Here is an 11,683-nt window from a genome sequence, read left to right on the forward strand (position 1 = left end):
CTATCATTGTTTGTTTATGTGTGAGCTTCTTGTCAATTATATGTCTAAGGGCTGGTTTGGTATTGATGTGCTTTGAAAAAAAACTGCTTCTACTGTGCTGTGAGAATAAGCAGTTATGAAATAAAGCAGCAGAGTGTTTGGTAAATCTTTTTGTAAAAGTGCTTTTGAAAAAAACAAGCAGCATTATAGTGTTTGATAAACTTTTATGTAAAACAGATGTGAAAAAAAACTAGTTTTTCAAAGCTGGGTTTTGCAGCTTTGTGTTTTTGGCTTTTTTTCACCCAAAACTGTGAAAAAAAAGCTAAAGTTGAATGTTTACCAAACATAAAAAAGCTCCCAGCTTTTTTTGATAGCCACTTTTTTCAGAATCACCTCAGTACCAAACCAGGGCTAAGTCAGTTAGTAAAAAGGAAATGTTTAGTGTAGTAGTCGAATGTTTGGTGCTTGGAGTTTCCATTTTGCAGTACTATCTCATGGTTAATTGTGGCTCTTAGTTGAACTGTGAGTTGACTGCTGCGCACATATAGATACTTGTGTATATTCTTCACTTCTCCTTTACTTGTGCTCTAAAATGAAGTCATGGTACTGCAACATGATCATGTAGAAGAAAAAGGTTGTCTTCTCCCGGCGACCAAAGTTTTCTGTCAAATTGGTTGTTAACTTTCGGAAATCGAATTGTACAATTCAACCAAACTGTTGGGTAGATTCCAGCATAATTCTTGATTGGTTTGTGTGAATTAGAAATTAACATCGAGTATCGTAATGCGGTTTCATACACTGTAGTTTCGATTCATTACTTCACATTGTTCCCTTCCCTTCTCCTCATGGCATGGTAATATAGAATGGTAATGCATGATAGTAGTAGATTTATATTTCATTTGTCACTTTGGAAATTCTGGTCATTATGCAAACGTCGCGAGGTAAAACTCAAATGGTTTTGGTTATGTGCTCATTTTGCTATCACTTTCTTAGGATTAGGAAAGTTATATATTGCATATGGAACCAACTGGACTGCTTCTACCTTCCAGAAAACAAGGATGGGATTAGCCTAACCTTAAAAGGATAGATTAATGACTAATTAAGTGGGTGTTTAAGCTTAACCCTGTCGTGATTTTAGGAGGAAGCAACAGACTGATAGCCGTAGGTGATCCGATCGCATAGCTCGGTAACCTCATTCCTTTAGAAATGCATTACCATTCATATGGCCCCGGATTAAGGGCTTTTGTTTTCCCCCTTGCCGTCCCATTATGATATAATCTACATCAAGGGGTATGGAAATGAGTTAACTCTCACAATATGTAAATGTGGTTCAAATTCTTTTTTTACGAGAATCGAACTTAAGACCTCTCTCTTGTAAATGAAGGAAAATGTCACTAAAAAGGCGATTTTTTTAACTTTGAAATCCTTAGTTAAAACTACAATAATCAAATATCTATCAGTTAAAAGTTTAAGATATAATGATAAGGAAAACTAATGAAAAATGTTTTAAAACTTTGAGTTTTAACGATAAGGACAAAATAAATGGTAAATTGAATAGTATCATGATTGACTTTTTTGTGTGTAAAAATATGATTTTTTGTTGAAGTAAACAATACCGAGAGCTTTTCGTTAAAATTTCCATAAAGATATTCCGGAGTACAGCAAAACATTTGTAAGCATGATGATTTTACCAACCTTGAAAGAAAAAAGGTTGAATCATCGATGATGTCGATTTGTGGCAGGGTTAAAAGGATGAGAAAAAGGATAGAAAAAGATAGGGGCGGTGGTCAAAATTCAAAGGGCCTTTTGGCCTTTTGCTGTGCTCAACTGTACTGCACTCCCGTATTTCATTTGTAAGGCAGAATCTGATGTCAGATTTCATACCACATATGCTTCGTTTGCACAAAGAAGCCAACCTACAACTACATCTACAAGCCAATGATTTTCTCAACCAAAATTTTGATCAATTCTATTATTTTCTTTATTACAAATGGGGTTGTTCTACAGTATACTCGTGTATGAGATGCCATGTTATTTGAATGTAATTAAAGTCTCATCACACTAATCCAACCAACTGATCCAAAAGTACATTGTATACGTCGATCTATTATAGAATTTTCATCAAAATAAAGATAAAACTAAGAGTTAAGCTACTCGAACAAGAGAATTGCATTAATTCTCTCTTCTAAAACATCACTATACTTGAAAACAAACTAGATTTACAATATTATTTACTTGTAATGTGACCGAAATGACGTCTTTTTACCTTATAGGGAAGGTTAAACCGCACAACTAGTAGCATAGGGCCGATGAAGAAAACAAAACAAAACAAAACAAAATTGCCATTTGACCTACTCAATAATTAATAACTGACATGTCAATGAACATCATTTTTAACTTTTTACACAGTTATATTTAATCATGGTCGTTGATTTCGTTTAACTCATTTAATCCAATAATCATAAAAAAAATGCGAGATGTTAAACTAAAGATGTGAAAATTCACTTCCCTCGATGAATTGTAATAATTATGAAATACTCGTTACACAAAGCTACAATAGTCATACTATAATGTTGAACTCTTTACAAATAAAACCATTTTAATTTGTATGTGAATAGAACATGTAACGAGAAAAAAAGTTTTTTTTTTTTGTTTTTTGTTTTTGAAGAAAATGAGAAAAAAAGTTTTAAAAGAACACAGTTAATTGAGAAATGAGAAATGTTAAAAGGGAAAAGGATTCTCGCTGGATTATGTGGTTGTGACCATTCATCGTTCATCGTGCGATCAATTTTCGTTCGGTATTATTTATATTTAACTTTAAATTTTAAATTTTGAAATGATTTCTGACCGCATGATATACGATAAACGGTCACGATCACGGAATATTCCATGTTAAAGAGACTCTCAAAAGCGAAATTCCTTTAAGAACTTCCTATCACTTTATACTTTTGCATAATATTTTATAATATAAGCATGAAAATTACGTTAAATTAGTCCATAAAAAATCTCAATTTAAAAAAGTCTCTCTAAATTAACTTCACTCAAAAAAAAAAAAAGAGTCTCTCTAGATAAATTAGTATTTATTTTTTTTTATTTTTTATAAGTACATCGATATTTTTACATTAAGAGGAGGAGAGATTTGGTTAAGCTACATAATGGACAGCTTAATTTGATATCGAATTCGTTATTCCTGAGATTCAAATATAGAACCTCTCACTTTTAAATGAAAAAAAATACCGTTAAATCGTAGTATTGAATGACTGATAAATTAGTTTGTACCTTGTAAGTTGTAACTTGTAACCTCAAGTCGCCTTGTAGTTGAAACTACTTTTGGTTTTGTTTTTGCTTTTTGTTTTTTGTTCCTCTCTCTCTCTCTCTCTCTCTCATAAATATCAGTGTCCAGGGACCAAAACCGCATCACCCCTCTTCTCATAACTCTTTCCCACTCCCTCTCGCCTCTCTCTTCGAAAAAAGCTCTCGACGCTCAGAGACCTCACCGCCCTCCGATCCCTCTTCGTCTTGGTTTATGAGGTACCTTCTCTCTCTTCATCTCTCTCTATCGATCTTTCCGTTCTATTTCTACTGTTTGATCTCTGCGTTTTAGGTTAAAATCTTATTGAAAAGTTTGTATGTTTTGAGTCACAGATCTGGTTATTTACCTAAAAATCGGATTTTTCGTGGAAATTTTGTTTCTTTGATTGGATTCTTTGTTTAGGTTGGAATTTCGTTGAGGGTTTTGCTCAATCTTTTTGGTTGCTCTTTATATGTTACATTTACTTTATTATTATTTGGGTCTTTCTGGAATTAATCCAAATTTGAGATGTATTTCTTGTTTTTCTGTTCCTTTTTCGTTTTGATCCAGTTTCTTGTGGTGTGAATTAGGATGTTAATTGTAGTGAAATTGTAAATCTTTTCCTTTTTGCTTGGGTGGTGGGGGTCAGGTAAAACTGAAACTTTTAGTGTTAGGTTTTGCACTTTTGCCTTTATACAGAACGTAAATTATAATTTTTGAAAGGTCTTCACAATTGGTCTTCTTAATAAATTTATCTGGGTTGTGAAGGTTAGAAATTTATAGCTAAATAGTCATTAAATTATACTAATTGAGATTTTCTGTCTTTTTGTACCTGCAGCTCGAAGGAGAGACCCACTCTTGGGTAAGTCTTCGTCATATTTTGTCTCATCAGATTTACCCTCTGTGTTCTTCGTATATGCTTTCATGTTATTCTTACGTTTCAGAATCAAGGTTTATCTAACTGATAACTATATTGTTTGTTAAAGAAGGAACTTTTATCAATTTTAGTTAGTTATAACCTATGACCTTTTGTAAAGAAGGTAAAATGTGTTGTTGCATCAGCCTCTACTCAATTAAATGAAATTGATTATGCTGGCAATGTGATTACAGTGGCACGCGGATTAAAACCCGCAAACGGAATATTGCAGCGCCGCTGGACCCTGCAGCTTTTGCGGATGCAGTGGTCCAGATTTATCTGGATAATGCTGGTGATCTGGTAACATTTAGTTATGCATAAATGATCTTATCATTTGTATCTGTATGCATGTGCGTACTTATTACTTAATTATCTGTTAAAACTAACAAGTATCTGCTTTGTGCAGGAACTTATTGCCAAGAGCATTGAATCTTCAGACCTTAACTTCTCAAGATACGGTGACACCTTTTTTGAGGCAAGCTTCATAATACTCTAGGCACTTTTTGTTTCTTGTGGATGCTACCTTAGATAAAGTGTTTGTGATGTGGTATAAAATTGACTGGAGGATTTACTGTAGGTTGTTTTCACTGGAGGCCGTACACAACCTGGAACAACAAAACCTGATGAGGGGGAGCGCCACCCTTACTCTGTACTAGAGTCTGAGCCTACACGTGAACTCATCTTGCCATCGGTTATCTACATTCAGAAAATTTTGAGGCGGAGGCCATTTCTGATTAAGAATCTCGAAAATGTTATGCGACGATTCCTTCAATCGTTGGAGCTTTTTGAGGAAAATGAAAGGAAGAAGCTGGCTATTTTCACAGCACTTGCATTCTCTCAGAAGCTGTCAGGACTTCCACCAGAAACGGTGTTCCAGCCAATGCTCAAGGATAATCTTGTTGGCAAAGGGCTAGTTCTATCGTTCATTACTGAGTTTTTCAAGGAGTATTTGATTGATAATAGTCTTGATGATTTGATTTCCATTCTGAAGCGGGGTAAAGTGGAGGACAATCTTTTGGAATTCTTCCCTTCCGCAAAGAGAACCGAAGAGAGTTTCTCTGAGCATTTCACGTAAGTTTGATCTGTTATAGAATTTTATTATGGACCAGCTTGTCAGATAAGACTCATTTTTGTTTTTTTAAGATATAGCTGATGCTTTTGATGTCCTGTAGTATCTTTATACAATTTGGATGACTGAGATTCTGAAGTACCTGCAATCCCTGATTTGTTCAGCCAACTGCAATGTTTTAGTTGCTAGATTTTGTCTTATAGTTGATTCATCTTTCTGTATGATCTCTGAAATATATTTAAGAGTTTTTGTTTTTCTCTTAAGATATAAAATTAGTTGATTTTCGTGTAGTCATTATCATCAGTCAATTTTAATATGAAATTTGATTATGCGTTGAAAGTATTCTTACCTAGTAGTCCCTTTGGTTTGTCACTCCATGATAATACATCTTAACGTAAATGTTGATGTGATTTTTAATTGTCAATTGCTCATTGATGGGTTTCATGTGAAGTATGTGTTAACTTGAACATCCATTTTGTGATATTCACACCTTGTAACAAAATGAAAAGGTTGTTTAACTGACACATAATTTGGTGCTTATTTTTACCAATTTTCAGAAAGGAAGGGCTAGTTGCCTTAGTTGAGTACAACGAGAAGAAAATTTTCGAAGTGAAGCTTAAGGAAATGAAATCTGCTTTAACAACCCAGATAACAGAGGAAACCGATATGTCTGAAGTCATTGAGACTGTGAAGCAGCGTGTTAAAGACGCCAAATTGCCCGATGTTGAAGTTGTGCGAATTCTGTGGGATGTCATTATGGACGCTGTGCAGTGGTCTGGTAAGAACCAGCAGCAGAATGCTAATGCAGCTCTTCGCCAGGTATACGTTAGTCTTATAATCGCATGATACCTAGATAATTTCTGTGTTCTGTGACCTGGAATTTCAAACAAGAAACCGTAGTTAGCCTAGCAGGGGAGGGAGATTCTCCAGCTCTACCCCTTGTTATATATATATATAGAGTTAAAAATAGAGTGGAAATCCAATGGGAAACTTTCGAGTTCATCCTTCAGCTTTAAAGTTCAGGTTTGGCACACTCGTAAAGGGACCAATGTAGGAGTTTAAGTAGTTAACCATGACGAGTTAAGTTGGTATAACTTTAAAACAAATAAAAACAGAACTAAGATTTTTTTAATCTTTTGTTCATGTAGTTCAAAGAAAGAAATCGGTTCTTATGTTCATGTAGGATAGTGAATGACTTTGTTCTACCTAGAGTAGTATAGATATAGCATTCCAATCTGATGTGTTTAGGATTTCAACTTGTTGGTTTTGTTTCTTTCATATTCCCAAGCTTGTTCTTTGTAGATCTAAGGCTGTGCTTGTTTTACGCACCATCCTCCAAATTGATTACTTTGAGATATTAGATCACTGTAGTTTTCAGAAATCGGTTATTTAGTTGCTAACACCATAGTACTTGGTGCACATAAATAAATGGCTATGGTTTAACTTATATACAATACATATGCAGGTGAAAACATGGGCGGAACTGCTGAACACCTTTTGCACGAATGGGAAGCTTGAGCTGGAACTGATGTACAAGGTTCAGATGCAGTGCTATGAGGATGCTAAGCTGATGAAGCTTTTCCCTGATATTGTGAAGTCCCTCTATGACGAGGATGTGCTTGCAGAAGACACCATTCTCCATTGGTTCCGCAAGGGAACAAACCCCAAGGGCAGGTATGCTTTTTGTTTCAACTTTAAAATATCAGAGTTCGATAATCAATGCGTTTGTTTGTTGTTTACATCGGGTTTATTGTGTTATTTGTAACTGTGAAATAACGGAAAATGAATGTGTGCAGGCAAACTTTTGTGAAGGCCCTGGAGCCATTGGTGAACTGGCTGGAGGAGGCAGAAGAGGAGGAATAGATGCAGCTGAAGCTGTTGTTTCTGTCTGTTCATCTGACGGACCTGTACCGCCTGCCTCGATTATCCTATCAAATCTATCTCTCCTCCGAGAGAATCAAACTCATAAATATTCTATAAAACCTAATTAAGCTTAGCCCCTTTGGTGTGCCTGTTGAATGTTGATGACGATGACGACGACGACGTCGTGAGGATGCTGCATTATAAATAATTTGATGCTTTTGCTTTTATTTCGTTGCACGATGCCATAGTAGATTTGATTCGATTTTGTTCATCACATTTTGATAATTAAATGTGGTATGATGCTTTTGGTTTTATTGCTCGCTCGCTCACTGATGCAGATGATTTTCGCGCACTTATTTTTTTCGTCTGCATATTTACTTTTTCCTGTGTCTTGATGGGATTTGGATTCTCTCCTGAGTTCAGTCTATTGAGCCTTCTTAGCAAATCACAAGACCGTTGATTTAATGGTTACATATGGAGGTTTTCTAAAAGTTATAATAATTGTAGCTGTAGGATCAAAATCCAACTGTCTGTGTGATTTGTTCAAGAGGCTCAGCAGGCTAAGAGGATCCAAATCTGTCTTGATGTATCCGGGAGAAAAGTGTGGAAATCACAGAACAAAAATCCGATGTGATCAGGCGATGGATGTATATTTATGTACTTGCAGCAAATTGCGAGTTAAAAGACAAACTCAATGCCACTTACTATTACAGTTTAATAGTATTCTTCTTCATTTATAAGCGATATGTCTTATATTAGATTCTTACTAACAACGAATTTGAATCAACAGCTCAATCCAATATTAAGATATTTCTAAATGGGCCAAATCTAATTGCCTATAAACCTATCCATCACAGCCCCAATTATTTTTCTTAAAAAGGAAAATAAATATAAACAGGTCCAATTTAATTATTTTATTTTTTATCGCGGTAAAATTAAGCTTCATTTGGTTCGTTATTAGTATTACTTACTGCTGCGTACAGCACGAGGGTGGAAGACTGAACGGTGAGTATCGTCTATGATCTATCTATGCTTCCAATGGCGGCGTTATCTTTGCCACCAGTGAGAGTCTACTGCAGCGGCGGCGCCGCCACACCCAACAGCAGTATTAGTAACAACAATTTACTCGGCAACCACGCGCTCGATGCCGCCCACATCCGACGAGCCGCCGAGCTGGCCGACGGATCCGCCGGATTCACCTCTCCCCACCCAAACTTCGGGTGCGTCATTGCCTCCAAATCCGGGAAAGTCGCCGGCGAGGGATTCCTCTACGCCCAGGGCACCAAGCCCGCCGAGGTCCTTGCCGTCGACGCAGCTGGCGATTTCTCACGCCGCGCCACTGCTTATCTCAACATGGAGCCTGGTGATTGCCACGGTGACCACTCTGCCGTCTCCGCCCTCGTTCAGGTTTTGCCTTTTTCTCTTCCTTTTCAATTTCCAACTCCCTCTGAGTCGTCTTCTAAGGGAAAAGAAAACAATGATTGAATGTTGATTTGTTTGGATTAGGCAGGGATTGAAAGGGTGGTGATTGGGCTGAGGCATCCATTGCAGCATTTGAGAGGGAATGCCATTCGGGCTTTGAGAAGTCAAGGCTTGCAAGTTGATGTTCTTGGTGAGGACCTCAACAGTAAACTCATTGAGGTATTTGATCAATTCAATATGCTCATTTCATACCTTAGCGAAACGCTTCTTTTCGATTCCTTGGCGAATAGTATAGGCATTACGCAGGGATCTTCTGCTCCCAGTTGAAATAACTACTGTGTGGTTTACCAAAACAAGACTAAAACTTTTGCGTGACATGAGTAGCATTTGAGTTTAACATGTCATATAATTGATCCAACACCAACAGGAAGCACGAAAATCATGCCTCCTTGTCAATGCTCCATTAATTTGTAGAGCTGCTTCTCGAGTCCCCTTCTCCGTTCTCAAGTATGCCATGACTCTTGATGGTAAGCTTTCTTTTAGGAGTAGTGTAACTTATTACAATATGCAATTCTGTAAAGAGGCCTAAAAATTTGAATTTAAACAAGTCTTCTGATAGATTAGTCATTAGTCTTTGTTGGGTGCTAACAGGAAAAATTGCTGCTAGCAGCGGACATGCAGCATGGATCAGCAGCAAAACGTCTAGAAATCGAGTGTTTGAACTGCGGGGTAGAAGTGATGCAGTCATTGTAGGAGGAAATACAGTGCGCAAGGACAGTAAGTATAATTTTCTCAACTTTGTGATTATTCGTGTTAATAGGAGGAAGTTCTGACTTCTTATGTTCTATGTTAATTTTTGGACCAGATCCAAGACTAACTGCAAGACATGGTGGTGGACATATGCCTATGCGGATTGTAATGTCACAGACTCTTGATCTCCCAGAGGAAGCACACCTTTGGGATACCTCTGATGTATCTACTATAGTTGCAACACAAAGGGGTGCAAGAAGGCATTTCCAGAAACATCTTGCATCAAAAGGAATTGAAGTGGTGGAGTTTGACATCTTAAACCCCAGAGAAGTAATGGAATACTTCCATGATCGTGGATATCTTTCACTTTTGTGGGAGTGTGGGGGGACATTAGCTGCAGCTGCTATTTCATCCGGAGTAATACATAAGGTTTGTTTCCTCCAGCTTGTATTTCTTTCTATGAACTCTTGTCGATGTTCTCCTCTTGTCTGCTTAAAACTGATGAGTTAGGGATGTTGTCATAGTTGTAGTTTCTTGTAGGCTGGAGGGGTACATAAGCTTAACCGCCGCTTATGTTGGAGATCCCAGATTTTTCCTTTGTTGAAACTGGATTTGTTAACAGGCATTTTGCTTCTGCCACATTCAATGCATTGCAGGTGTTCGCATTTGTTGCTCCTAAAATTATTGGTGGAAAGAATGCGCCATCCCCTGTGGGTGAACTCGGGATGGTTGAAATGACACAAGCCTTTGACCTAATTGATGTCTGCTATGAACAGGTTGGTGTGGGTTTTTGATACTTCTTCTAGAGATAAATTCTTTCTACTCATATCCCCACTCAGTATTCTACCGTTTGATTGGACTTTTTATTTTGCACTTCTGAACTTGAACCAACAGGTTGGACCTGATATGCTTATAAGTGGATTTCTTCAACCCATACCAGATGTGACCCCTGTTATTCCATCAGTTGATGAAACATTTGAAATTGATCCAACCGTGACTCCATATGAATCAAGGATCATATTCTTTTACAAAACATGGGACCCATACGGCGCTTTCTCAAATTTTTCGCCTCACCAAATTAAGATGCCAGATGACAGTGGTGATTATGAACCTTGGTTGAGTGTCGAGCATTACTATCAGGTATTTCCTTTTGTGTATGAATCTGGTTTCCATCTTACAAAACGTAGTCATTCTCACAGAACAATACTAACGTGCAGGCTCAGAAGTTTGTTGGGGTGGATGATCCTGTGGCACAAGATTGTGTTGAAAATATCAAGTCTGCCAGAAGTCCGGAAGAGGCAGCACGGATAGGAAGGTCAATGCAGAGGAAGCGTCCTGATTTGGTATGGTGCATTGTGCATTTGATTGGATTTTCAGTTCATCAATTGTGTTGACACGTGATGTTAGTCATGACATGCCATGCTGTGGTCCTTTATGGTTCTTAGAATTTCTCAATCAGAAAAAAAATAAAAATGAAGACATAAAATCATGATATTAAGTGATTAACATCTTTTTACATGAACCTAAGATTTCTGCATCCAACGTTAAATGCATTAATAATAATAATAATAATAATAAATAATGAGAAGAAGCAGAATGAACTCATGCTAAACCGGGATTATTTAACATCATCGGAGTGTTGACAATTACTTTTGGTTTATGTTGAATTTGGTTCAAACTTGTCTTGTGTGCTATGCAGGTAAGATGTGAGTGGGAAAGTGTAAAGATTGAAGTGATGTATAGGGCACTAAAATGCAAGTTCTCGATATACCCACATTTGAATGCAATGTTGCTGTCAAGTGCTGGATGTGTTCTTGTTGAAGCATCACCGCATGATCTTTTCTGGGGAGGAGGTCGGGATGGAGAAGGGCTAAATTATCTGGGCAGGCTTTTAATGCAGTTGAGATCAGAGTTTCTTGGTGAGTCTCCTACGTCCAGTTAGAGCATGTACTGCGTAGTAATATAATTTGTAACAAATGATATATTTGTATTGATTTGATTCCCTCCTGTAACTTTATTGTTCCTTTTGCAATACTGAGAGGAGCATGTACTGCGTGTACTGATTCTCTCTAGGTGATGAAGGTTCTATCATCATCACCCTTCCTAATTCCTTCTCCATTTGGTTTTTCAATGTCTCAAAGAGTAATTTCACTATTTAAAGTTATAAATGATAATATATAAGAATAAACTAGATGAATTAAGGGAGTTTTAACAAAACACTTCCGGTACTGTTCACTTTTAACGAAAAACCACATTTTTACTTTTAACTGGCACTATTCACTATACTTTTAAAAATGGTTTTTTCGTTAAAAGAGAAGTTTTTTTGGACTTTTCGTTAGTTTTCCTAAGAATTAAATGAGAAAATGAAGATGGATCAAGATATTTTTAGAGA

The 11,683-nt window shown here is 36.9% G+C and overlaps 2 protein-coding genes across 2 annotated transcripts; both read left to right on the plus strand.

The window, feature by feature from the left end:
- The first annotated feature begins 3,348 nt into the window (after positions 1-3,348).
- LOC126592074 (uncharacterized) lies at positions 3,349-7,433 on the plus strand. Its single transcript, XM_050257830.1, has 8 exons — positions 3,349-3,510; positions 4,110-4,133; positions 4,382-4,487; positions 4,594-4,662; positions 4,765-5,258; positions 5,814-6,075; positions 6,722-6,930; positions 7,053-7,433. Exons 1-8 carry the CDS (start codon positions 3,506-3,508, stop codon positions 7,117-7,119), a joined length of 1,236 nt encoding a protein of 411 aa, XP_050113787.1. The 5' UTR covers positions 3,349-3,505; the 3' UTR covers positions 7,120-7,433.
- A 584-nt stretch (positions 7,434-8,017) lies between these two features.
- Positions 8,018-11,422, plus strand: LOC126592073 (riboflavin biosynthesis protein PYRR, chloroplastic-like). The gene is made up of 9 exons (XM_050257829.1): positions 8,018-8,526; positions 8,626-8,760; positions 8,969-9,068; positions 9,193-9,318; positions 9,407-9,720; positions 9,948-10,067; positions 10,186-10,431; positions 10,509-10,634; positions 10,991-11,422. The coding sequence occupies exons 1-9, from the start codon at positions 8,149-8,151 to the stop codon at positions 11,231-11,233; spliced, it is 1,788 nt and encodes a 595-aa protein (XP_050113786.1). The 5' UTR covers positions 8,018-8,148; the 3' UTR covers positions 11,234-11,422.
- The last annotated feature ends 261 nt before the right edge of the window (positions 11,423-11,683 follow it).

Source organism: Malus sylvestris, chromosome 12 (assembly GCF_916048215.2).
Source record: "Malus sylvestris chromosome 12, drMalSylv7.2, whole genome shotgun sequence".
Classification (NCBI taxonomy): Eukaryota; Viridiplantae; Streptophyta; class Magnoliopsida; order Rosales; family Rosaceae; genus Malus; species Malus sylvestris.

Bases quoted from the DNA above. Each gene is read 5' to 3' on its own strand.
- LOC126592074 (XM_050257830.1), top strand. The intron at 4,488-4,593 runs GTAACATTTAGT...TGCTTTGTGCAG, and splicing joins TGGATAATGCTGGTGATCTG to GAACTTATTGCCAAGAGCAT. The intron at 6,076-6,721 runs GTATACGTTAGT...ATACATATGCAG, and splicing joins CTAATGCAGCTCTTCGCCAG to GTGAAAACATGGGCGGAACT.
- LOC126592073 (XM_050257829.1), top strand. From the start codon at position 8,149: ATGCTTCCAATGGCGGCGTTATCTTTGCCACCAGTGAGAGTCTACTGC. The intron at 8,761-8,968 runs GTATTTGATCAA...CAACACCAACAG, and splicing joins TCAACAGTAAACTCATTGAG to GAAGCACGAAAATCATGCCT. The intron at 9,069-9,192 runs GTAAGCTTTCTT...GGGTGCTAACAG, and splicing joins GTATGCCATGACTCTTGATG to GAAAAATTGCTGCTAGCAGC.